This window comes from Gorilla gorilla, chromosome 18 (assembly GCF_029281585.2).
Source record: "Gorilla gorilla gorilla isolate KB3781 chromosome 18, NHGRI_mGorGor1-v2.1_pri, whole genome shotgun sequence".
Classification (NCBI taxonomy): Eukaryota; Metazoa; Chordata; class Mammalia; order Primates; family Hominidae; genus Gorilla; species Gorilla gorilla.
The window spans coordinates 27,290,839-27,317,681 of NC_073242.2; the positions used below are offsets into that span (position 1 = coordinate 27,290,839).

Here is a 26,843-nt window from a genome sequence, read left to right on the forward strand (position 1 = left end):
GTGATCCGCCCACCTCAGCCTCCCAAACTTTCTGTTTTCTTTTCTTTTCTTTTTTTTTTTTTTTATGACAGGGTCTTGCTGGAGTGCAGTGGTGCGGTCTTGGCTTACTGCAGCCTTGACATCCCAGGCTCAAACGATCTTCCCACCTCAACCTCCCAAGTAGCTAGGATTACAGGCATGCACCACCGTGCCTGGCTAATTTTGTTTAATTTTTGTAGAGATGAGGTCTCACTCTGTTGCCCAGGCTGGTCTTGAACTCCTGGGCTCAAGCCATCCTCCCTCCTTAGCCTCCCAAAGTGCTGGGATTACAGGTGTGAGCCACCACACCTGCCTTCTGAACATTTTTTCTTAATGATAATAGCTGGTGCTATGGGCTGAATGTGTTCCCCCAAATTCATACATTGAAACTTCATCCCATTGTAGTCATATTAAGAGATGGGGCCTTTGGAGAAGTGATTAAGTCATGAGGGCTCTGCGGTTGGTCATGAATGGGGTTAGTGCCCTTATGAAAGGGCTGAAGGAAGTGTGTTTGCCCCTTCTGTCATATGAAGACACAGCAGCATGGCATCGTCTGTGAGGAATGGGCTCTCACCAAATCTGGATCTCCTAGTGTCATGATCTTGGACTTCCCAGTCTCCAGAACTATGCATTAGAAAATTTATTTATTTATTATTTATTTATTTTGAGATGGAGTCTTGCTCTTGTCGCCCAGGCTGGAGTACAATGACGTGATCTCGACTCACTGCAACCTCTGCCTACCCCAGTTCAAGCGATTCTCCTGCCTCAGCCTCCAGAGTAGCTGGAATTACAGGTGCCCGCCACCACACTCGGCTAGTTTTTGTATTTTTAGTAGAGATGGGGTTTCTCCATGTTGGCCAGGCTGATCTCGAACTCCTGACCTCAGGTGATCCATCCACCTTGGCCCCCCAAAGTGCTGGAAATACAGGTGTGAGCTACTGTGTCTGGCCTGAATAATAAAATTTAAAACAATTTTTCAAAAATTCACCATGAGGTCTCACTGTGTTCCCTAGGCTGGTCTCAAACCCCTGGACTCCAAGTGATCCACCCCACCTTCCTGAGTAGCTGGGACTAGAGATGCACACCATTGCACCCAATAGAGCAATACGTTTCTGTTCTTTGTAAATTATCTGCTCTAAGGTATTTTTGTTATAGCAGCCTGTATGGACTAAGCTGACTTGTAACGTTACTTGAGACTTTAAAGTGTTCCGGTCACTGTTGGAGGGCTCTGTCTGTGTTAGCTCATTTAATCCCCACAACACCTCAATCAGATGGGGCTCTTCTTAGTCCCACTTTATAGATAAGTAAACTGAGGCACGGAAGCACAGCTTGCTCAAGGTTCACATCTAGTCAGTGACAGAGCAGGTATTTAAACCTCAGGAAATAATCAGAGAAACATGTGTAGAGGGTTGTCCAAGGAAGGCCACATCCAGAAGCATCTCCCGGGACAGTTGTTGTGTGGCTCACCCTCTGGACTTTGTGGGTCTGGGTGTTGTTTCATGATTATAGAGAGAGCTCTGTGAACGTGGAGGACCTGTTGTCGGCAGAGACACAAATGGCCAGGGCATGGCTGGGCGCAGTGGCTCAGGCCTGTAATCCCAGCACTTCGAGAAGACCAGAGGGGCAGATCATGAGGTCGGGAGTTCAAGACCAGCCTGGCCAACATGGTGAAACCCCGTCTCTACTAAAAATACAAAAATTAGCCAGGTGTGGTGGTAGGCACCTGTAATCCCAGCTACTCGGGAGGCTGAGGCAGGAGAATCGCTTGAACCCGGGAGGTGGAGGTTGCAGTGAGCTGAGTGAGATTGCACCACTGCACTCCAGCCTTGGAGACAGAGCGAGACTCTGTGTCGGAAAAACAAACAAACAAGCAAACAAACAAGCAAACAAACAAATAAATGGCCAGGGCAGGGGAGGGTTGCATATTGAATAAGATGAGCTCTGCTGGAAGCACAGGTCAGCACTAACCTGCTTCCTCTCTCTCTGCAGGTGCCTTGGCATCTCCCAATGGGGTGGCTTTGCTCTGGGCTCCTGTTCCCTGTGAGCTGCCTGGTCCTGCTGCAGGTGGCAAGCTCTGGTAAGTCACCACTTCTCAATCATTCATTTGTTGGCTATTAATGGCGTGCCAGGGTCCTGCAGTATGTCACCTGGCCTTATGGAGATTACACTGCAGTGGGAGGGGACAGCCAATGACAAGTGGCCCTGATTATCAGTAAATTCTAAAGATTGTTAGAAAGTGATGGGAGCCGGGTGCAGTGGCTCACACCTGTAATCCCAGCACTTCAGGAGGCCAAGGCGGGAGGATCGCTTGAGCCCAGGAGTTCGAGGTCAGCTTGGGCAATATGGGGAGACCTTGTCTCTACAAATAATAAAATATTAGCCAGGTGTGGCGGTGCACGCCTGTAGCCCCAGCTACTCAGGAGGCCGAGGTGGGAGGATCCCTTGAACTCAGGAGGTCAAGGCTGCAGTGAACTGTGATCGCGCCACTCCACTCCAGCCTGCGTGAGAAAGTGAGACCCTGTCTGAAAAAAAAAGAGAAGGTGATGGGGAAAGAATACAGAACAGCATAAGAGGGGGTTGGGGAAGCTGGGTGGAGTGGGGGAGATTGCAGTTGAAAGTAGGGAAGTCAGGGAAGGCCTCATTGAGCTGACTTGGAGGAAGCGGGAACCGTGCAGATGTCTGGGGAAGGCTCATTCTTGGCAGAGAGGCCCTGCACTGAGCCTGGCGGGAGGGTTGAGCACAGGAGGGAATGTGGTGGAGGAGAGTGAGCAGCAGGAGGGAGCAGTGAAGGTCAGCAAAGTGACAGAGTGGCTGAATCAAAAAAGACCTTGCAATGTTTGAGCAGAGGAACCATATCATCCATTGTGTTCCAAAGGACCCTTCAGGATGCCGTGTGGAGAAAGGACGAGGGTGGAAGCCAGGAAGTCTGGAGGGAGGTCTGGAGTGGAGATGAGAGGCTCCGGATCCCTCTGGGAGGTAGATTTGAGGACAGATTGGAATTGAGGTGAAAGAGAGAGAAAGAGAAGTGGCCAGGATGACTCCAAGATTTCTGACCTAAACTACTGGGAAGGACGCGGTTGTCATTTCTGAAATGCAGAAGGATGCCAGAAGAGAAGGTACTTTGGGGAGGGGCAGGAATCAGGAGTTAGTTTTGGACATGAGATAAGCTTGGAATATTTATTTGTTATCTAAGACAGCTCCTTAACATGGTAAGCCCTTATGCAAGTTGTTGTCAGCTGAGATGGGCGTGGCACTGAGCATGGGAGCATGGAGGCGCCTGAGTGGTCTCATGCTCAGGTGATTTAGCAAACTCAGTGTACATCCTGCCAATTCCAGTCCTGCCATGGCCACTGACAAGCTAGGAGGGTGCTGAAAGGAGAAGGACCCCGATGTCTCCTCCAGCCCATCCATCTCCTCTCTCCCATTGGCCAAACCCAACCGGAAACCAAAGGCCAAGGGCACCCGGTGATGAAGACTGTGGTATCAGCCTCCTGAGCACAGAGAGGGCAGAAAGGGGTGGAGACAAAGAGGGGCGCAGATAGTGGGCAAATGGGGAAGTGGCACTTCCCCTAGCTCGAGGGCAGAGGCTTGGTGTGATGGAATGGCACTCCTTAAACTGCTACATATTTTCCCTTTAATTTGGCCAAGAACAAGTTGTCAAGTTTGTGTAAGATAAAGGTGCACTTTGTTCATTCTTGTCTAATGGCCCCCGCACCCACGGGTATTTCTTCAGCTTCCACGGTCATTCCGACACTAGCTGGGAAGCTCCAGCAGCCGTGGTCCTGGCCCCAGCTCTGTGGGCGCTGGCCCTCAACTTTGCCTGCACTGTGCTTTTGTGCTGTTCCCCTTGGTCCTGTTTGGGTGCAAGTCCCCCTCACGCATTTCGTTCCTGGCCGCTCAGGCTGCTCCTGTGTCTCCCCAGGGAACATGAAGGTCCTGCAGGAGCCCACCTGCGTCTCCGACTACATGAGCATCTCTACTTGCGAGTGGAAGATGAATGGTCCCACCAATTGCAGCACCGAGCTCCGCCTGTTGTACCAGCTGGTTTTTCTGCTCTCCGAGTAAGCCTGTGCTGGAGCTGGAGGTTTGGGGAGGTTGTGCCCAAAGGGTTTGCCCCAAGAGTGAGCTGGGTCCAGGTGGTGCGCTGGAGCGCAGGATGCTGAGTATGGTTTGCTGCTGTTTATATGGTGTTAGAGGGGAGGTCCCATCTCCGGGGACATGTTATGTAAGATACAGTGGAGCGCATGGTGGGAGTGTTGGTCCACGTGGCACATGGATACGGCTGGAATACTGGACTAGCCCAGCAGTTCTCACACTTTTTGGTCTTCGGACCCTTTTTCACACTTAAAAATGAGTGAGGACCCAAAGGGCTTTGGTGTAGGTAACACATCATTCTATGTTTACCTAATTAGAACTTGCAATGAAGAAATGTTGTAATTTTTAAAAAATTAAAACAATTTTAAATTTTTTTCCTTACTGAAATGGAGGTCTCACTGTGTTGCCCAGGCTGCTCTCAAACTCCTGGGCTCCAGTGATCCTCCTGCCTCAGCCTCCCAAAGTGCTGGGATTACAAGCGTGAGCCACTGTATCTGGCCCAAAATGGAGAAATCTTAAGTCCCAACAACATGCAAGCCTGCATTCAACAAATCGTCAGATCAATTACATGATCACAGGTCATGTAGCCTCTAGAAAATTCCACTGTACGCCAATGAGAGAGAGTGAAAAGGCAGATAACGTCCCTGTATTATGATGAAAAGAGTTTTACCTGGTGGGCCCAGACCACACTTTGAGAACCACTGGACTAGACCCTTGATTGAGGAGTACGGTGTTGAGGGTGGAGTTCTCTGTGATGGTGGATGGACCAGGACACATGGCATAGGAGTCAGGTGGTTCCCTGGGCTACTCCATGGTGCACAGGATGCTTCGTTACACTGGTGCCCAGGACATAATCACGTACACAAGACACACAGTTACGGGGCAGACTGGGGATATACGGCACACCAGCATGCAGGGTTCACCAGTAAATGTGGTATTCCATGATTATTCTAAGGTCGATGGGCTGTGCTTTGTTTCCATTGGCTTAGTCCAGGGATTGGCAAACTATGGCCTGTGAGCCAAATCCGGCCCACTGCTTGTTTTTGTAAATAAAGTTTTATTGAAACACACTGGCTGCTTTTGTGCTACATCAGCAGAATTGAGTAGTTGTAACAGAAACTGCATGGCCCTCCTTTAGTTTTTTTTTGTTGTTGTTGTTGTTGTTGTTTTTTCTTTGAGACAGAGTTTCGCTCTTGTTGCCCAGGCTGGAGTGCAGTGGCACAATCTCGGCTCACTGCAACCTCTGCCTCCCGGGTTCAAGCGATTCTCCTGTCTCAGCCTCCGGAGTAGTTGGGATTACCGGTGCCTGCCACCACACCCGGCTAATTTTTTGTATTTTTAGTAGAGACCTGTTTTCACCATGTTGGCCAAGCTGGTCTCGAACTCCTGAACTCAGGTGATCCACCCGCCTCAGCCTCCCAAAGTGCTGGGATTACAGGCATGAGCCACTGAGCCCGGCCTCCTCCTTTATCTTAATTGAAATAATTCAGAAATGGAAAGTCAAATACTGCATGTTTTCACTTATAAGTAAGAGTTAAATAATGTGTACACAAGGGCATTATTCCATGTACCATGGAATAACAGACATTGAAGACTTGGGAGGGTGGGAGAGGGGTGAGGGAAGAGAAGTTACTTAATGGGCATAGTGTACACCATTTGGGTGACGGACCCACCAGAACCCCAGACTTCACCACTATGCAGCATATCCAGTGAGAACAGATCTGGGGCTTGCCATCAAAATTGCACTTGTAAGGCCGGGCACTGTGGTGGCTCGCGGCTGTAATCCCAGCACTTTGGGAGGCCGAGGTGGGCAGATCACTTGAGGTCAGGAGTTCGAGACCAGCCTGGCCAACATGGTGAAGCTCCATCTCTACTAAAAATACAACAATTAACTGGGTGTAGTGGCGCACACCTGTAATCCCAGCTACTAGGGAGGCTGAGGCAGGAGAATTGCTTGAGCCCAGGAGGTGGAGGTTGCAGTGAGCCGAGATCACATCACTGTGCTCTAGCCTGGGTGACAGTGAGACTTTGTCTCAGGAAAAAAAACAAAAACAAAAAACAAAAAACTTGTACCCCCTAAATTTATACAAATAACCAAAAAAAAAAAAAAGGAAATTGTGTGGCCTTTGAAGTCCAAAATATTAACTATCTGGCCTGTTACAGAAAAAGTTTGCAGACCCCTGGCCTAGCCCATGAGATGTGGGTTGGCTGTTAAGGTGGAACATTGGAATTATCCTACGATGGCCAAACTGTGCGATGCAGAGCTTATGTTGTTCTAAATTAATTAGTGCCACCGGTTCTTCCCTTTCATGGGCTTTCAGGGACAAGCTAAGTCCCAGGACCAGGGCCGGCAGCTAGGCAGGTGTGAGGAGCATCCTTGGTGCATGTGGTAAGAGGCTGTGGCCAGCAAGAAAGGCAACCCTAGTCGGCTTCCCCAGCACACCCTGGCCGCTCCCAAGCCCCCAGATCTGTCCTCACATCTGTGATCGGGAAGCTGGAAGAGTCTGATGCGGTTCCTGGAGGCATGTCCCGGACACAGCTGTGGGGCCCAGCCAGCCTACAGGTGACCAGCCTAACCCAGCCCCTGTGTCTGCAGAGCCCACACGTGTGTCCCCGAGAACAACGGAGGCGCGGGGTGTGTGTGCCACCTGCTCATGGATGACGTGGTCAGTGCGGACAACTATACACTGGACCTGTGGGCTGGGCAGCAGCTGCTGTGGAAGGGCTCCTTCAAGCCCAGCGAGCATGGTGAGCAGGGCGGAGTGCGGCAGGGGTGGCTGGGTGTGTTCCCACAGCTGCCTGGGCTGAGGGTGGGGTGGGCAGGGGAGGAGGTGGGGTCACAGCAACAGCAGGAGGGAGCCGCCTGTATTTTCCCAAATCTGATGGGATTCCTGCCCCTGCCTGGGCCTCAGCCCTCCCACCTTTGAAACGGAGCTGGGCGCAGTAGACCACCAAGCCCCCTTCAGCCCAGCTGTTTCCACCCCTGAACTTAAGTGCCCAGGAAGGTGTATTGAGATGAGGTGTGCTTGCTGGAAGGCATGCCTGCTGCTGATTGAAAACTGAACTGGGAACAGTCCTTCCATTCTGTGTCCACCGGTCAGCTGCTGCGGCTTTGGATGGTCTTGACCGTGGAAGGCTGACCTTCTTCTGGTACCCGGAGTCCCTGCAGGAATCCCCCTTGAGCTTGCTGGGGTGTGGTAACAGGAGTTTAAAACATGCGTTGTATGTCAGTGGTGCATGATATAACATGCATCACAGGGATATAAACCTGAGGTCTCGTGGATATGGTTGCTTCAAGGAGACCAAGTTTTAAAACAGATGAATCAAAATAAAGAAAAATACTCAGTAAATCATCATAAAGTACAGAGATGTGGCCAAAGGTGTGAAGGATGCAGCTGTAAAAGCTGAAGTTTGAGGCCGGGTGTGGTGGTTCATGCCTATAATCCCAGCACTTTGGGAGGCCGAGCCCGGCAGATCACCTGAGGTCAGGAGTTCGAGACCAGCCTGGACAACATGTTAAAACCCCGTCTCTGCTAAAAATACAAAAAATTAGTCTGGCATGGTGGCAGGCGCCTGTAATCCCAGCTACTTGGGAGGCTGAGGTAGGAGAATGGCTTGAACCCAGGAGAAGGAGGTTGCAGTGAGCTTAGATCATGCTACTGCACTCCAGCCTGGGCGACAGCGAGATTACGTCTCAAAAAATATATATAAAATAAAATAAAAAATAAAAATAAATAAAAATAAAAAAATTTTTAAAAAGGCTGAAGTTTGGGTTACCTTGGCTCATACACTTTGCCTTCACTGTAGAAAGGTGGTTAGTAAAGACCAGGCGCGGTGGCTCATGCCTGGAATCCCAGCACTTTCGGAGCCCAACGCAGGCAGATCACTTGAGCCCTGGGTTATTGAGGCTGCAGTGAGCTGTGATTGTGCCACTGCACTCCAGCCTGGGCAACAGAGTGGGACCCTGTCTCAAAAAAGAAGAAAAAAAGGGTAATTAATAAACACTAAAGTTCTATGTAGAATTTTAGCAACATTATCGTTATTATAATCTTCTTTGCTATGGCTCTGAATCTGTGTGGTGCTCCAGAAGTATGCTACGGAGGTTTTGTCGACCAAAAATCTGGGTGGTGGCTGTGGTCTGTAGGCCGGGGCTGGGCTGGGTGATGGGGGAGTCACTGCATAGATCCTCACATAGAGGCCGCTTCTCCCGCAGTGAAACCCAGGGCCCCAGGAAACCTGACAGTTCACACCAATGTCTCCGACACTCTGCTACTGACCTGGAGCAACCCGTATCCCCCTGACAATTACCTGTATAATCATCTCACCTATGCAGTCAACATTTGGAGTGAAAACGACCCGGCAGATGTGAGTGGGCATGCTTTGACGTTTTTCTGTGACCTCTGGGGAACAGGGTGGGTGATCAGCAGAGGCCCAGTCCCTGGAGCCAGGAGCCTGGGAGGCAAGCCCTGGGGCTGGATAGCAAATCCCAGGAGCTAGAGACCTGGCTTCTCACCTGGCTCTGCCTTAGGCAAGTCCCTTTGCTTCCTGGCCCCCCACCCCTCACATCAGAGAAGGGGAGTTATCTCTGCACGCCGCTCCTCCTCTGTAAAGATAGGGCTGTGGGCCATGTCTGTGTTTCCCAGTTTGGGGGACGCAAGCGATCGTAGGTGGCACATCGACAGCTCACTTGAATAACCCTATTATTGAAGAGAATAATACTGACTCAAGAGACAGTGACCCATGTCAGTTCCCTTTTGAGGCCAACCGGTTAAGGAGGAAGTCCCCGTAGAGCTGACTCGTTTACTAATTCCTCTTAATGAAGAGAGCAGAGGCCACACCCCAGGCTTAGACTTTCCCAAGAAAACAAGATCAGTTTGTTGGTTGTTCCCCATGGAAGCTGGTCCTGACATTCCCTTCACAGTAGTGTTGGTGGAGTTTTTGTTGTTGTTTGTTTTGAGACAGAGTCTCACTCTGTCACCCAGGGTGGAACGCAGTGGCGTGATCTTGGCTCACTGTAACCTCCGCCTCCTGGGTTCTAGCGATTCTCCTGCCTCAGCCTCCTGAGCAGCTGGGACTACAGGCACCTGCCACCGTGCCCAGCTAATTTTTGTATATTTAGTAGAGATGGGGTTTCACTGCGTTGGCCAGGCTGGTCTCAAACTCCTGACCTCAGATGATCCACTTGCCTCGGCCTCCTAAAGTGCTGGGATTACAGGTGTGAGCCACCGCACCTGGCCAGTGGAGTTCCTTCTTAAGTACATGTATTGACATCTTTAAAAAGGGCGAGAGGATTTACAGGAAACTATCATGTCAATAATGGCAGGGGCCATCCACAGTGGGTGGCTGAGTCCCCCTATTTTTCTGCTGGTGTGCGGGGAGGTCATTTCCTGCCACCCATGTTTCCCCACCCTGAATCCACTTTCCTCACATTCCCATTGGAGGGACAATCTCTGGACATATGGGACCTGGGGTCCCACAGGGCTGCATTCCAATGCCTGCTCTGCCACTCGCCAGCTCTGTGATGTTGGGCATATCCCATAACCTCTTTGTGCCTCAGTTTCCTCATCTGTAACACAGGAGTGACAAGAGCACCCGCCCACAGGGCTATGACAGTACAAGGTGTGTGATACAGATGAGCTCCCCTGTTTGGCCCACATGTGTCTTAAAAGCCATGTACCCTTTCTCTTGAGTGCCCCAGGCCACAGAGATCCCCATCTGCCCGCTGTCCCACACACTGGTCTGTCATTTGTTCCTTGAGGTTTGTGAGGGCTGGCTCTGTGCATCCCAGGGGCCCAGGCTGGGCCTGATTGGCTCTCGGAGCAGGCACCCGCCACCTTAAGCTCCCATGCTGGTGTCTGTCGCTGCTTCCTCTCAATCTGGCCAAGCCAGGGGTGTCGATTTATATCTCTCAGGTCTGGTTTCCCCTTTGGCACTGGGCCAGGTATGGGGAAAGAGCAGGAATGGGGTAGTTGGCTCACACAGCAGAGGCTCAGAAAGTGGGGGGCATGGGGGGAAGGAGTGCACAGATGCTAGAGAATGGGGCAAGTTTTGTTTGGTCAATAAATCTCCTTCTCATGCCCCAGGCCTGTGCAAGACCTACAGAGAATCCCAAGGATGGGCTGGAGGGAAGAGAGAAAGGTACCACCTTCAGAGTCCAAAGATACGTTATTTAATATTTTCATATTTCTAGATCTGCCTTCAGGCATGGCTGGATCCAGCTTCTAGGAACCTGTCCAGCTCTGCGCCCTGCTTTATTCTGTACTGGCTTCGTTTTTAGGCAGGCTCTTCCCTCATGTAGTGGCAGATATGCCTACTAGTTGCTCCAGGCCTACATCCCAAAGCCACAGTGGGAAAAGGGTTTTTTTTCTTGACAGTTCTAATAAGAGTCCTAAGGCTGCTGCTCAGTGGCCTGGCTTCGATCCTGTGCCAGCCTCTGAACCAATCACTGGCTGTGGGTGGAGAGAGGGTGCTGGTGGAGGGCCCTGCTTGTCCAGGGAGGAGTCACATACCTGCCTCTAGGGCTGCAGGTGGGCTCAGCTCCATCCAAACCAGATGAACTGAAAATAAGGCAGGAGTGGCTTCCCCAGGGGAAACTGGGGAAGAGGAAGCAGGACTGTGCTGGCTAAAATGCCAGCCAGGTTTAAGACCTGGCACCAGATGCCAGTCATGGGATTGGATTGGTCAGCATGCCTGGGCTATGGCTTAGGGGTATGTTGGTGCTCAGGGATGCCACAGGCCTCCAGATACCAGGTCTGAGGCAGAAGAATGAAGTCCAGCTTCTCTTGTGGGTGGAACAGTGGCAACTGAGATACCCCATCTCTCCCTTCCCAAGAACAGAGCTGAACATAAAGAATTTAGTGATTGGCCAGAGCTTGGCCACATGCTCCCCTCTGATGAATGATAGGCCAGGCAATGGGATTGGCACAATTGGCTTAGACCAATGAGGGTTGGCCCTGGAGTTGCAGACAGTGGAGTTCTGTCCTAAGCAGTGGGCACCTAAACCCGATGGCATAAAAGCTGGGCGGGTGTCCACCTGCATCTGCCACAGCACTGCAGACACCAGCTGTGGCTCATATTGAGTGGGATAAATTCTAGAAAGAAACATTAGGAACTTACTATAGAATTTTGGGGCTAGAGCTACTCATTCATTCCCATAGATAATTTCTAGGCAAGGTTCCATAGTGGAGGGGGAGTTTTGGCTTGGGCATTGAAGGATGCATAGGAGTTTTCTAGATGGGGAAAGAAGGGAACGGTAGACCAGGCAGAGGGAACTGCATGATAAAAGGTTTATGGGTGTGAAAATTCATGGAATGTTTGAGGATTATGGGGTTGGGGGATGTGGGAATATGTGTAGCAAAAAAGCACCAAACAAAGCCAAAAGTTTAGTTAGAGCCCTGAATGCCTGCCTCATAATGGTTTCCGTATTTTATATGCCTACTATGTGCCAGGCACATTGCTCAGGGTCACACAGCTGGAAATGGCAGGGCTGAGTTTTTGTTGTTGTTGTTGTTGTTGAGACAGAGTCTCACTCTATCACCCAGGCTGGAATGCAGGGGCGTGATCATGGCTCACTGCATCCTTGACTTCCTGGGCTCAGGTGATTCTCCCACCTCTGCCTCCCAGGTAGCTGGGACTACAGGCACAGGCCACCGCCAGGCTAATTTTTTGTATTTTTAGTAGCGACAGTGTCTCGCCATGTTGTCCGGGCTGGTCTGGATCTCCTGGCTTCAAGTGATCCCCCTGGCTCAGCCTCCCAAGGTGCTGGGATTACAGGCTTGAGCCACCGCATCCAGCCCAGATCTGAGATTTGCACCCAGTATTTGAACTCCCAAGCCTGTGCTCTTTTTCCTCCCATGGACATTTCTCTCAGAGATGGTCTCCCAAACACCTGTCCTTCTTGTTTAAAAACAGACAAACCGCAAGTAGTTCTTTGGAAGCTCAGATTTCTCTTTTGTTTCTTAGTAAAACATTTCCCAGTTCCCAGCTCCCTTCCAGGGTGTAAGATTTCTTTGGTAACTTACATCTAGCTGTTGCTTCTTGTTTGCTCATGTTTAGAAAGAAAGACAAAAGGGAGTGAGAATTTTCTCTCCCTTCCCCAATCTCCCCACAACTCACACCCCACCCTCAGCTCCCTCTGTAATAGGAAAATCTCTGAACTCTCTGTAGTTGCTCCAGCAATCTTTTGGAACTTTGCTTCTTTCTTGTGAAAAAACCTCCCCTTGGCTCACTTTGCACCAGGTTTCCCCAAATGTGCTTCCAACCACAAGCAGAAATGGAGCTGCCAGTAACCAGGAAGAAACTGCCGGGGGCTGAGGAAGAGGAGAGGGAGGTGCATAGCCCTGGATCTCGCAGGGAGAGGGGTGACAGGATGAGAACTCAGGTTGCTCACTTGCCATCAGGGTCAGTCATGAATATAGCGTTCATGTATCACTTTTTAAAGCTTTTTTGGAGGGTAAAAGTAATAGTTACACAAAATAAAAATACAAATGGTACAAAAGGACTTAGAATGGAAACATGTTTCTCTCCCGACTCCAGCCTCCTGTTTTTCTTCCCAGAGACTGACCACTGCTGTCTGTCTCTTGCCAGAAGGGAAAGGGAGGCAAGGTTAGGGCAGGCAGAGGGCATGTGCATCCTTTAGAGAGAGCTTATGTCTATACAAGCAAATGTGTGTGTTCAGTCATCGCTGTCTTAGTTTTCTATTGCTGCATAATAATGGTACTACCAGCTTCACAGCTTTAAACAACACCCATCTATTATCTCACAGTTTCTGTGGTTGGGAGTCTGGACATAGCTTAGCCAGGTTCTCTGCTTTAGAGTCTCGTGAGGCTATAATCAAGGTGTGGGATGGGGCTGCAGTTTCATCTGAGGCTCAACTGGGGAAGGGTCACTTCTAAGCTCATACAATACTGGTGACATTCAGTCCCTGGCAGGCTGTTGAACTGAGAGCCTCAGTTTCGTGCTGGCTGTTGGTTGTAGTTAACCCTGAATTCCTTCCCATGTGCCCTTTGCAAAGCCATCAAGGCAGAGAGACTTGCCTAGCAAGTAGGATATTACAGTCTTCTGTAATATAATCACATCCATGAAATCCTCTATATATCCCATCACCTTTACCATATTCTGTGGGTTAGAAACAAGTAGCAGGTCCTGCCCACACTCGAGAAGACCAGATGACACAAAGATGTGATTCAAAGTGGGGATCATTGGGGCCATCTTAGGTTTGTCTGCAGTGATCACTGTGCCATCTCTCTCTCTCTTTCTTTTTTTTTTCGAGACAAAGTCTCACTCTGTCGCCCAGGCTGGAGTGCAGTGGCATGATCTCGGCTTACCGCAATCTCTGCCTCCCAGGTTCAAATGATTCTTCTGCCTCAGCCTCCTGAGTAGCTGGGATTACAGGTGCCCGCCACCACACCCAGCTAATTTTTGTATTTTTAGTAGAGACAGGGTTTCACCATGTTGGCCAGGCTGGTCTTGAACTCCTCACCTCAAGTGATCCACCCACTTCGGCCTCCCAAAGTGCTGGGATTACAGGCGTGAGCCACCATGCCCAGCCCCATCTCTCTTTAAAAAACAAACAAACAAACAAACAAAAAACATAAAAAGAAGCAGAGAACACATAACACATCTGCATCTTCCCTTGTTTACTTAACAGTAGATCTTGGAAGTCACTTCTCAGTAGAGGCTAGGTTGGGCAGAGCACTGGATTCTAGGCCAGTGAGTTTGGACTTGACCATGGAGACACTAGGAAGCCCATGAAGGACAGAGAGAGATGCCTCGACCCTGCCAGTCCTTTAGAAAGATCACCCAGTGCTTTTTGTATACCAAACCCTATTTGAAATACTTATGTATATTAACCCATTTCCTTATCACCACAACCCTGCGGGAAGGGAGATAGGCACTTTTATTATCTTCATTTTGCAGATGAGGACATTGAGGTCCAGAGAGGTTATGTCACTTACTTAAGGTCACACAGCCAGGAAGTGGTAGTAGGGACTCTTACCCTTGTTTTACAGATGAGATTCAATTATCTCACGAAGACTCAGAAAGGTTAAACAACTCGCCTAAGTAACATACAGCTAATTAGTCGAGGAGCCTGACCCGTGTTGCTCTAGCCTGGTCACAGTTACAGAGGTGGCAAGCAATGGCCTGAACAGGACGAACAACCAAATACCCAGGCTGGTGGCTCTTAAACATGGTGGGGTCAGCTAACGACAGCAACCAGGGTGGGCACTGGTGCCCCTCGCCCCCGGCTGGTGCCCTAACATCTCCCTTTTCTCTACCAGTTCAGAATCTATAACGTGACCTACCTAGAACCCTCCCTCCGCATCGCAGCCAGCACCCTGAAGTCTGGGATTTCCTACAGGGCACGGGTGAGGGCCTGGGCTCAGTGCTATAACACCACCTGGAGTGAGTGGAGCCCCAGCACCAAGTGGCACAACTGTGAGTATCAAGAGGCCTAAGCAATGGTAATCTCCACTCTCCATTCTTCCCCTGTGGCCAGACACTTCCCCTGGCTGAGTCTCTGGGTTTTTATATCATAGGATGCCTCTAATGGCAATCCTGCCATTAGATACACCTGCCATGGTGTATCTGCCAGGTAGGCAGGCTAGGCTGCAGTAACAAACAAGCCCACAATTTCCATGGCTTAACACTATAGGAATATATTTCTTGCTCACGTAACAAGCTAACGTGAATGTTGCTGGTTTGTAGGTGGTTTCCCTCCCTGTAGAAATCTGGGGAGTGAGGTTCTTTCCATCTTGTGGTGCCATCATTCTCCAGGACAAAGATTCTTAACTATTTTTGTGTCCTGGTTTCCTTTGGCAGCCTGGTGAAGCCTATGGACCTCATTTCAGAATATTTTTAAATACATAAAATCCCAGCCTGGGCAATATAGTGAAACCCCCATCTGTACAAAAATTAGCCAGGCATGGTGGCATGCACCTGTAGTCCCAGGTACTGGGAAGGCTGAGGTGGGAGGATCACTTGAGCCCAGGAGTTTGAGGCTTTAGTGAGCCGTGATCGTACCACTTTACTCCCACCTGGGTGACAGAGCAAGAGCCCATCTCTAAAAATAAATAAATACAATGAAATAAAATAAAATAAATAGAACTACAGAGGAAACTAATTGTATTGAAATGCAGTTATAAAACATTTAAACACATTTTTAATCTAGAGGTATATGTGCTTCTTTATTAAGATCTATAAATAATAAGTTCTAGGGGTAGCTTGCATAGATACTGTAATTTCAAAGTAGATAAGCATAAATAATACTTTATGATACTGAAATTGTGATGTGATATGAGAATAGCTGTGAGTTTTGTTTTGCTGGGGACAGGATCACTGATGCTGTCATTACTGGGGTCTCTTCCCTCCATTCTTAAAATTGTATTTTATTTTATTTTTAAAATTTTAAAATAAATAGAGACAGGGTATCACTATGTTGCCCAGGCTGCTTTTGACCTCCTGGGCTCCAGTGATCTTCCCATCTTGGCTTCCCAAAGTGCTGGGATTACAAGTGGGAGCCAGTGTTCCTGGCCCCTTCCTCCATTCTTAATGGAAGGAGATGCTAGGTGTGAGAGGTTAGGGAAAGTAAAGATGTAATTTCTTTCCCATCCAAGTTCTCAGACCCCTGAATTCTACCTGCAGCCATGTTGGTCCATCAACCCCAAGTGAAGAATCCCTGCTCTAGGGCCCCACCATTGTCTGTATCCAGCCAGCAGAAGATGTGTGATGGTGTGGAGATCACATCTGCTTCTTGAAAGCAGGCAGCCCGGAAGTGGGCCGCATCACTTCCTCTCAAATTCTATTGGTGAAAATGGTCACATGACTACACATAGCCACAAAGGAGGCTGGGAACTTTCTCACTTGGAACCTACATCCCAGAAACAACTCTTTTCAATGAGGTATCCCACAGGTCTTTCGCAGTAGAAATATTGATTATCTCACATAAAATGAAGTCTTACAAATGGACCTCCTGGGGTTTGTACAGCAGCCAAGTGATATCTCTTCCCTTCTGCCGTCTTCCCTTCTGCCATCCTTCACATGGTGGCATTTTATCCTTAGACTTGCCACCCATGCCCTCAGGTTGGCCGTTGCACACTGTCTTACATAAAGCAGGAAGGAAAGGAAAGGCTGCTATGACAGAGTGTACCTTGTGCATCTCTCTTTTTTAATCAGGAAGCAAACATCTTTCTAGAAGCTTCCCTAGCAAAATTCCCCTTACATCTCATTGGCCAAGACTGTTACATGTTACATGGTTACTGTTATTACTTGCTCATTGCAAGGAAGACTGGGAACTCAAATGCCTGGAAAAAGGAACAGGATAATCGTGATTGGCCCAAGCCTTAGGGTGGGCATGGCTCCCTGACAAGGGAGAGAGGAAAAAGCTGTTGAGTGAAGAAGACTGCTTCAGTTTCCCCATCTGTATAATGGGAGGAGTAAGGGCTGTTGTGAAAACTCAATGAAAGAAGATTCTTCAACGTGGTAGGTGCAGTGGCAGCTGGCAGTACCCTGACCCTGCCACCGCACAGCCCTCTCAGCATTGCTCATCCTGCACTGTGGATATCAGTTGAGACACGTGTCTCCTGCCCTGGGCTATGAGCTCTATAGGCGGGGTCTCCATGGCTATATCTCCAGAACCCAGCACAGAACCAGGTGCTTGGGAAAGTTTTGAATTGATTCTCATCTGCCATTGGCCTGGGGAAGGGAAATAGCTTGTATGAAACAGATAACAATGTATGGGACCCTCATTCATTATTTCAGCAAATATTTGCTGAGTTCCTCCTACATGGCTAGCCCTGTGCTAGACAGTGGGGAATCGGCGATGAACAAAGCAGATAGAAATCCCCACTCTTGTGGAGCTGACGTTCTGGAGGGGAGAGACAAAAAGCAAACATATAAAGAAAGAAAGAAATCACGTGGATCTGGATGACAGTGAGTGCTGGGAAGAAAATAAAAGCAGAGGAAGAGGATGGAGCGATGGGCGGGGGGCAATGGTAGGGAGGGTGTCGGGGAAAACTTTTTGGAGAATGTGACGATGAAAGTGAACAAGGAGAAGTCAACCGTGTTGAGATGATGGCAGCTAATGATGTGGACAGGCCACTCTGTTCTGAGTGCATTATCTATTGATTCATCATGCAATCCTCGCAACAGCCCTGCACGATCAATTCTGTCATTAACCCCATAGTACAGATGAGGATGCGGAGGCACAGAGAAGATAAGGGACTTGTCCTGTGTCACACAGCAAGGAGCCATCCGGCTCCTAAGTCGGTGCATTTGACTTCTGTGCTTCCAGAAAGAAAGAGCAGCAAGTTTAAGATCTGGAGGTGGCGCTGAGCTTTGGAGGAGCAGGGGGCAATGAGGTGGCCGGTGTGACGAGGACTCAGTGTGCAAGAGGGAGAGTGGCGGGGAGATGAGGTGGAGGGGTGGTCGGCGGTCAGATCTTGGAGGGTCTCGGAGGAGGGTCCTGACCCTGGGTCTCCAGTCCTGGGAAGTGGAGCCCAGGCTGTACCATGGCTGACCTCAGCTCATGGCTTCCCCTCCCACTTCCAGCCTACAGGGAGCCCTTCGAGCAGCACCTCCTGCTGGGCGTCAGCATTTCCTGCATTATCATCCTGGCCGTCTGCCTGTTGTGCTATGTCAGCATCACCAAGTGAGTCCTGGGCCCAGTGCCGCCAAGCAGTCCCTCTGGAGTGCAGGGTGGCAGGGACTTGCCCCTCCAGTCTGCCCCTTTGCAGTCCTCTCAGTCAATAATACGTATTTACTGAGCAGCTACTACACACCTGCAGAGCAGAGGTGAGAACATATCGACAAGGACCCCACTTTTTTCTTTCTTTTTTTTTTTTTTTGAGATGGAGTCTCACTCTGTCACCCAGGCTGGAGTATAGTGGCACGGTCTTGCCTAACAGTAACCTCTGCCTCCCGGGTTCAAGCAATTCTTCTGCCTCAGCCTCCAGAGTAGCTGGGATTACAGGTGCATGCCACTATGCCCGGCTAATTTTTTGTATTTTTAGTAGAGACGGGGTTTCATCATGTTGGTCAGGCTGGTCTCGAACTCCTGACCTCATGATCTGCCTGCCTCAGCCTCCCAAAGTGCTGGGATTACAGGTGTGAGCCACTGCACCCAACCAGGACTCCACATTTCTAAAACCGGCATCCAACTTGGGAGACAGAAAATACGTATCAATCACAAACAGGTGGTTTTCCATAGTGACCCACTCTCTGAATGCACTAGACCAGGGTGGAGGCCAGAGATCTTCTGGGGTGCTTTTTGCAAGGGGGACCAGGATAAGGCTCTCCAAGGAGGGAAAATTTGAGGGGGGCCCTGACTGGGGAGAATGAGCTGGCCAGGGATAAGCAAGATGGAGTCATCCCACATCCGCTTACAACGCTGGGTGCCTGGGCAACTGGGGGCATTTGGGGGCATGTGGTAGGAGCCAGAGGAGTTTGCGACGATCACCCTGATGGAGTCAGGAGACCTGGGTTTGAATCCTGGCCTTGGAGCTTGGTAGCTGGTGGCTGACAAGTTGCTGAAACCCCTGAGCCTGGGGTTCCTGCTTTGCAGATTGACAGTGATGGTGAGAACATATTTTATCAGCTAGAAGAGGCCGAATCACAGTAAAGGCTGAGGGAGGAGATGAGTGGCGAGCGGCTGGGAGGTGGTGGAAGGAGCCTCGTTTCCAGAGAGCTCTTGCCAGCCCTTGGAATCATGGTGTCTCAGAGCCTCAGTCCTCCCATCTCTGAAATGGGACTAGCAAGCTCAACCTCACTAAGTCAGGATTAGAGGTGGCTAAGGATTATTAACATGATTGATGAAAGTGCCCACTCTTGGCCCAGCACACACTAGGTAGGCAGGGAATGCAAATTCCCCTCCATATCTTGTCACTGATGCCTCCAAGCAACCTTGGACTGATCGCCTTGCTCTGAGCCTCAGTTTCCCCATCACCTGTACCTCTTCCCACTCCCCATCACTGTATCCCAGCATGCCAGCCTCTTTGCTGTTCTTTGTCTTTGGTTTCTTGTTTTGTTCTGTTTTTTAGACAGGGTCTCACTCTGTTACCCAGGCTGAAGTGAAGTGGCGCGGTTACGGCTCACTGCAGCCTCCAATTCCTGGGCTAAAGTGATCTTCCCATTTCAACTTCCAGAGCAGCTGGGACAACAGGCGCTTGCCACCACACCTGGCTAATTTTCTTATTTTAATTTAATTTAATTTTATTTTTTGAGACAGAGTGGAGTCTCAAAAACCAAGCTGGAGTGCAGTGGTGCGATCTCGACTCACTGCAACCTCTGCCTCCCGGGTTCAAGCGATTCTCCTGCCTTAGCCTCCCGACTAGCTGGGATTACAGGCGTGTGCCACGACACCCAGCTAATTTTTGTATTTTTAGTAGAGATGGGGTTTCACCATGTTGGCCAGGATGGTCTTGAACTCCTGACCTCAAATGATCCACCCACCTCGTTCTCCCAAGGTGCTGGGATTACAGGCATGAGCCACTGTGCCTGGCCAATTTTCTTACATTTTGTAGAGACTGGCTGTCACTTATGTAGCCCAGGCTGGTCTTGAACTTCTACCCCTTTATCTTTATTCATGGCACTTATTACCATGAATGAATGACCTCATATAAGCATTTCTTTCGTTTTTTTTTTTTTTTTTTTCTTTGAGATGGAGTCTCACTTTGTCCCCCAGGCTGGAGTGCAGTGGCGCGATCTCAGCTCACTGCAACCTCCGCCTTCCGGGTTCAAGCGATTCTCCTGCCTCAGCCTCCTGAGTAGCTGGGATTGCAGGCGCCTGCCACCATGCCTGGCTAAGTTTTGCATTTTTAGTAGAGATGGTGTTTCACCATATTGGCCAGGCTGGTCTCGAACTTCTGACCTCAGGTGATACACCTGCCTTGGCCTCCCAAAGTGCTGGGATTACAGGCGTGAGCCACCATGCCTGGCCTCATATAAGCATTTCTGTCTCCATTTATCATCCATCTGCCCCTCTTGAAGGTCAGTTTCACCAAGGCAGGCATCTTTGTCTCGTTCACTGTTGTGGCCTCAGGGCCAGGCACCGTGAGTCAAACATAGAAGGTGCTCAATAAATATGTGTTTATTTATTGAAACCATGGGCAGAGGCTAATTCAGAAGCGGTCTGAGGACCTTACCTCCCAGTGATGATGCACCATGGCCCCAGGCAGGCCAGGAAGAGAGAAGGGTTGTGTTTCTCCGTAGGTCCCCCAGCTTCCCAGGCCATCCCAGGCCATTTCCTGGTCATTTGCCCTCAGCTGCTCTGAAAAAGGGATTGTTGAGGGGAACCTAGAATCCTCTCTCTGCAGTTTGAGTCTTTCCTAATCCCCTGGGGTCTCATTCCCACTGAGGACACAGGTGGCCTCCTCAGGAACTCTGTGCTGGGTAACAGAATGCGGGAGTGTGAACCTGGCTCTGCCACCTACCAGCTGTCACTCCACCTCCTTGGGCCTCACTCTCCTCATCTGTAGAATAGGGTTAGCAATAGAATCCATGTCACCAGGTTAGAGTGATGAGTCAGTGGTTTGACCTCCAGAAACTAATCAGCCTGATCTCTGATGCCAAATAAGTATTGGTGATAACGACCACTTTTATGGTAGGAGGGTTCACCTGTCAATAATTCAGAGATCAACACCTTTTCCTTTTGTTTTTCAGGATTAAGAAAGAATGGTGGGATCAGATTCCCAACCCAGCCCGCAGCCGCCTCGTGGCTATAATAATCCAGGATACTCAGGTAGGAGTAGGTGTGGATGAGGATATGTGGGACTGTGTACATGAAGAAGTGTGGTTCAGAACACCTGGGCTGTTAAGGACCTTCATTGGCTTCTGGAATGGCAAATAGACAGTCAGGAGGGTTGCAGGGGAGACAGAGGCAGAAGCCGAATGAGGTCATTAGCAGACCAGAGGCTTTCCTGCCCTTCCCCTTGGCAATCCCAGCCTGGGGTGGGCTTCTCTGGGGTTGGTTTCCTGTTTTTTTCCCTCCTCTTGGGAGAATGACCCTTGGGTCATCACTGTGTCATTCCCTGGGGAGGTGCCAGTACCAGGGCTAGAGGCCAGAAGGAGAGGAGGAGGGAGAGGGTGACAGGCTTTCTGTGTCTTCTTCTTAAGCATAGGAAACTGCCCCCGAAGCACCAGCAAATCCCTTCCGGGTTCTCATTGGCCTGAAATGTATCCCACCCCTAAGCCAGGGGTGGAGTCAGCTTCCCCAAGGCGATGGTCCTGTGGGTGAGTGGGTGGGGTTTGCCTGAGCAAGATGAGAGTTCTCTAGGAAGGAGAAAGGGGGAATATAGGTCCTGTCTAGAAGAGAAGGTCTGAGGGTCCTTGCTTTTCCAGGGACTCTGGAATCTACTGGTGTTGGCTTTGAATCCTGACTCTGCCACTCACTGGCAGTGTGGACTTGAGCAAGTTGCTTAATTCTCTGAGCCTCAGTTTCCTCTTGTGGGTTATAACAGTGTTTACCTGGTAGGGCAGATATTGGAATTTATTGAGACAATACATATAAAGTGCATATTCCAGCCTCTTGCAAATACCAAGTGCCATTTATGTATCAGTTAGTGTTTGCTGTGTAACAAATGACCCCAAAATGTAGAGGGTTACAACAACTTTATTTAGCTTATGCGTCTGCGGGCTGGCATTTGGGACTGGGCTCAGCAGTGAGGGTGGCAGGGGAGGCTGGGCTGGGCTGGGCTGGGCAGATCTGAATTGAGCTGACCCATCCCCATAGCCTCCCTCCGTGTCTGACAGTTGGCTTTTTTTTTTTTTTTCTTTTTCTGAGATGGAGTTTTGCTCTTATTGCCCAGGAGTGCAATGGTGTGATCTTGGCTCACTGCAACCTCTGCCTCCTGGGTTCAAGCAATTCTCTTGCCTCAGCCTCCCGAGTAGCTGGGATTACAGGCATGTGCCACCACGCCAGGCTAATTTTGTATTTTTAATAGAGATGGGGTTTCTTCATGTTGGTCAGGCTGGTCTGGAACTCCTGATATCAGGTGATCCACCCACCTCAGCCTCCCAAAGTGCTGGGATTACAGGCGTGAGCCACTGCACCCAGCCTAGTTGGCTGACTTTTACCTGGGACAGTGCAGGTGCCTGAGCCATGTGCCTCTCACTCTCCAGCAGGCCGGCCCAGGCTTGTTTACAGAGTGGCTCAGTTTTCAAGGGTGGGAAGTCCCAAGGCTTCTTGAGGCCTAGGCGCAGCACTGGCATGATATCACTTCCATCACATTCTATGGGCCCAAGCAAGTCCCAGGGCCAGTGTAGATTCAAGGGATGGGAGGAGATTCAGAGCACTCCTCTGTGGCCACTTTTGCCATTGACCACAGTCCCTGTAAATATTAGGACAATGTCATTAATTCCCAGGAATCTGAGGCTCAGAAAGCATAAGTGACCTATTGGACTTCTGATCTGTGTGATGTCGAGGTTTGCACCCCTTCCTGAGCATTGCCGTACTCCAGGCCGGGCTGCAAGGCCACTCTACTCTTTCATTGGCTGTCTCTGTATTTTAGGGGTCACAGTGGGAGAAGCGGTCCCGAGGCCAGGAACCAGCCAAGTGCCCGTATGTATCTGAACTTAGGTCACAGCCTGCATGCATTGGGAAGGTGATAGAATTGGAGAGGCAAGCCCCTAGCTCCATGTCTGCCTTCTCTTCCCTGCATTCGGTAATTGCCCTGTGACATTAGCCTTCAAGGGACGGCAGGAGGAGGGGTGTTCTGGAAACGTGGACTGCTGGCCAAGTCCCCCGAGTTTCACTGGTGTGTCAGGTACATGGTGATACCCCTTGGGAGTGCTGTTATAGTTAACAACCAGAGCAGCCGTGCCTGTTGCTAAAATCTTGACCTAATTGTATACTTGTCGGCAAATAGCCACTATCCTGAACACTCCCCTCCTTTTTTTTAATATACAGGATCTCACTCTGTGGCTCAGGCTGGTGTGCAGTGGTGCGATCATAGCTCACTGCACCTTCAGACTTCTGAGCTCAAGTGATCCTCCCATCTTAGCCTCCCGAGTAGCTGATACTACAGATGTGCATTACCACGCCTGGCTATTTTAAAAGGTTTTTGCCTGTAATTCCAGCTACTCAGGAGGCTGAGGCATGAGAATCACTTGAACCCGGGAGGCAGAGGTTGCAGTGAGCGCAGATTGTGCCACTGCACTCCAGCCTGCGTGACAGAGTGAGACTCTTGTCTCAAAAAAAAAATACCAAAAAAAGTTTTTGTAAAGACAAGCTCTCGCTGTGTTGCCCCGCCACTGTGGCCTCCTTAGCTTCTTCCCTGGGGCCTGCTGGACCTTTCCATACTCCAGAAACTAAAGGGGGTCCAGGACCCTGCTTCAACCCTAGGATCCCGCATCTTTTTTTTTTTTTTTCTGGACACAGGGTCTTGCTGTGTCCCTCAGGCTGGAGTGCAGTGATTCACTGCAGCCTCAAACTCGTGGGCTCAAGTGATTCTCTAGCCTCAGCCTTCTAAGTAGCTGGGACTACAGTCATACACCAACATGCCCAGCTAATTTTCCTTTTTTTAAATTCTTGTAGAGATGTTTGAGACAGCTTGGGCTCTGTTGCCCAGGCTGTTCTCAAACTCCTGAGCTCAAGCGATCCTCCCTCCTCAGCCTCCTAAAGTGCTGGGATTACAGGCATGAGCCACCGCAGCCGGCTTCCATATCCTTTCTAATTGGTCATGGCTTGGGATAATGGTGTTGCTTTTAATTATCATCATCCATAAAGACTTTTTCTTACTCAACAGATCTGAGCTTGTATTTGGTGCCCAGGACATGTGCTGGGTTCCCGAAATCCCAAAGACACAGACCCTACCCTCAGGGATTTCCCATTCTAGCAACATAGACTGATAAATTACTGATTATAACGTTAGAAGGCATGTCTGCAGTAGACAGCCATCAGGACATGGTGATTTCAGGCTGGGCTTTGAAGAATGAATAGGAGTCTTTCAAGTGTCGAAACTGAACCCTGACCGAACTTTGCTTTTGCAGACACTGGAAGAATTGTCTTACCAAGCTCTTGCCCTGTTTTCTGGAGCACAACATGAAAAGGGATGAAGATCCTCACAAGGCTGCCAAAGAGATGCCTTTCCAGGGCTCTGGAAAATCAGCATGGTGCCCAGTGGAGATCAGCAAGACAGTCCTCTGGCCAGAGAGCATCAGCGTGGTGCGATGCGTGGAGTTGTTTGAGGCCCCGGTGGAGTGTGAGGAGGAGGAGGAGGAGGTAGAGGAAGAAAAAGGGAGCTTCTGTGCATCACCTGAGAGCAGCAGGGATGACTTCCAGGAGGGAAGGGAGGGCATTGTGGCCCGGCTAACAGAGAGCCTGTTCCTGGACCTGCTCGGAGAGGAGAATGGGGGCTTTTGCCAGCAGGACATGGGGGAGTCATGCCTTCTTCCACCTTTGGGAAGTATGAGTGCTCACATGCCCTGGGATGAGTTCCCAAGTGCAGGGCCCAAGGAGGCACCTCCCTGGGGCAAGGAGCAGCCTCTCCACCTGGAACCAAGTCCTCCTGCCAGCCCGACCCAGAGTCCAGACAACATGACTTGCACAGAGACACCCCTCGTCATCGCAGGCAACCCTGCTTACCGCAGCTTCAGCAACTCCCTGAGCCAGTCACCGTGTCCCAGAGAGCTGGGTCCAGACCCACTGCTGGCCAGACACCTGGAGGAAGTAGAACCCGAGATGCCCTGTGTCCCCCAGCTCTCTGAGCCAACCACTGTGTCCCCACCTGAGCCAGAAACCTGGGAGCAGATCCTCCGCCGAAATGTCCTCCAGCATGGGGCAGCTGCAGCCCCCGTCTCGGCCCCCACCAGTGGGTATCGGGAGTTTATACATGCGGTGGAGCAGGGTGGCACCCAGGCCAGTGCGGTGGTGGGCTTGGGTCCCCCAGGAGAGGCTGGTTACAAGGCCTTCTCAAGCCTGCTTGCCAGCAGTGCTGTGTCCCCGGCGAAATGTGGGTTTGGGGCTAGCAGTGGGGAGGAGGGGTATAAGCCTTTCCAAGACCTCATTCCTGGCTGCCCTGGGGACCCTGCCCCAGTCCCTGTCCCCTTGTTCACCTTTGGACTGGACAGGGAGCCACCTCGCAGCCCGCAGAGCTCACATCTCCCAAGCAGCTCCCCAGAGCACCTGGGTCTGGAGCCAGGGGAAAAGGTAGAGGACATGCCGAAGCCCCCAATTCCCCAGGAGCAGGCCACAGACCTCCTTGGGGACAGCCTGGGCAGTGGCATTGTCTACTCAGCCCTCACCTGCCACCTGTGCGGCCACCTGAAGCAGTGTCATGGCCAGGAGGATGGTGGCCAGACCCCTGTTGTGGCCAGTCCCTGCTGTGGCTGCTGCTGTGGAGACAGGTCCTCGCCCCCTACAACCCCCCTGAGGGCCCCAGACCCCTCTCCAGGTGGGGTTCCACTGGAGGCCAGCCTGTGTCCGGCCTCCCTGGCACCCTCAGGCATCTCAGAGAAGAGTAAATCCTCATCGTCCTTCCATCCTGCCCCTGGCAATGCTCAGAGCTCAAGCCAGACCCCCAAAATCGTGAACTTTGTCTCCGTGGGACCCACATACATGAGGGTCTCTTAGGTGCATGTCCTCTTGTTGCTGAGTCTGCAGATGAGGACTAGGGCTTATCCATGCCTGGGAAATGCCACGTCCTGGAAGGCAGCCAGGCTGGCAGATTTCCAAAAGACTTGAAGAACCGTGGTATGAAGGTGATTGGCCCCACTGACGTTGGCCTAACACTGGGCTGCAGAGACTGGACCCCGCCCAGCATTGGGCTGGGCTCACCACATCCCATGAGAGTAGAGGGCACTGGGTCGCCGTGCCCCACGGCAGGCCCCTGCAGGAAAACTGAGGCCCTTGGGCACCTCGACTTGTGAACGAGTTGTTGACTGCTCCCTCCACAGCTTCTGCAGCAGACTGTCCCTGTTGTAACTGCCCAAGGCATGTTTTGCCCACCAGATCATGGCCCACGTAGAGGCCCACCTGCCTCTTTCTCACTGAACTAGAAGCCGAGCCTAGAAACTAACACAGCCATCAAGGGAATGACTTGGGCGGCCTTGGGAAATCGATGAGAAATTGAACTTCAGCGGGGGTGGTCATTGCCTAGAGGTGCTCATTCATTTAACAGAGCTTCCTTAGGTTGATGCTGGAGGCAGAATCCCGGCTGTCAAGGGGTGTTCAGTTAAGGGGAGCAACAGAGGACATGAAAAATTGCTATGACTAAAGCAGGGACAATTTGCTGCCAAACACCCATGCCCAGCTGTATGGCTGGGGGCTCCTCGTATGCATGGAACCCCCAGAATAAATATGCTGAGCCACCCTGTGGGCCGGGCAATCCAGACAGCAGGCATAAGGCACCAGTTACCCTGCACGTTGGCCCAGACCTCAGGTGCTAGGGAAGGCGGGAACCTTGGGTTGAGTAACGCTCATCTGTGTGTTTTAGTTTCATCACCTGTTATCTGTGTTTGCTGAGGAGAGTGGAACAGAAGGGGTGGAGTTTTGTATAAATAAAGTTTCTTTGTCTCTTTATTTTTTATGTATTAACCAAACATACCTCCAGACACTGCTGTGAGTGCTGTGTCTCTGTTAACTCCTGGAATTCACCCATCCAAAGGAACCAGGATGCAAGAGGTTAAGAAACTTGCCATCTGGGTTTGGGTTCCCCAAACAAGGATTCAAATAGTTGATTTAGGAAGTAATCCCAGGAAACCCTGCTAAGGTAGTGGGGAACTGAGGCAGGGAAGGA

At 50.5% G+C, this 26,843-nt stretch overlaps 1 protein-coding gene across 12 annotated transcripts in view; it reads left to right on the forward strand.

Annotated features, from left to right (window-relative positions):
• IL4R (interleukin 4 receptor) overlaps positions 1–26,626 on the forward strand; it is a 51,285-nt gene extending 24,659 nt beyond the window's left edge. For 5 of the 12 annotated variants that reach the window (XM_055365561.2, XM_055365559.2, XM_055365562.2 and 2 more), the window contains 9 exons: positions 2,008–2,095; positions 3,920–4,079; positions 6,710–6,861; positions 8,327–8,478; positions 14,394–14,550; positions 17,662–17,761; positions 20,770–20,848; positions 22,617–22,666; positions 24,097–26,626. In XM_055365561.2, the coding sequence (XP_055221536.1) occupies positions 2,026–2,095; positions 3,920–4,079; positions 6,710–6,861; positions 8,327–8,478; positions 14,394–14,550; positions 17,662–17,761; positions 20,770–20,848; positions 22,617–22,666; positions 24,097–25,678 (2,502 nt within the window). In that variant the 5' untranslated portion in view covers positions 2,008–2,025 and the 3' untranslated portion in view covers positions 25,679–26,626. Of the gene's footprint in view, positions 1–712; positions 812–2,007; positions 2,096–3,919; positions 4,080–6,709; positions 6,862–8,326; positions 8,479–14,393; positions 14,551–17,661; positions 17,762–20,769; positions 20,849–22,616; positions 22,667–24,096 lie in introns of those variants that run through there. The other 7 variants (XM_019012018.4, XM_031002787.3, XM_055365564.2 and 4 more) reach the window with 3 other exon arrangements.
• The last annotated feature ends 217 nt before the right edge of the window (positions 26,627–26,843 follow it).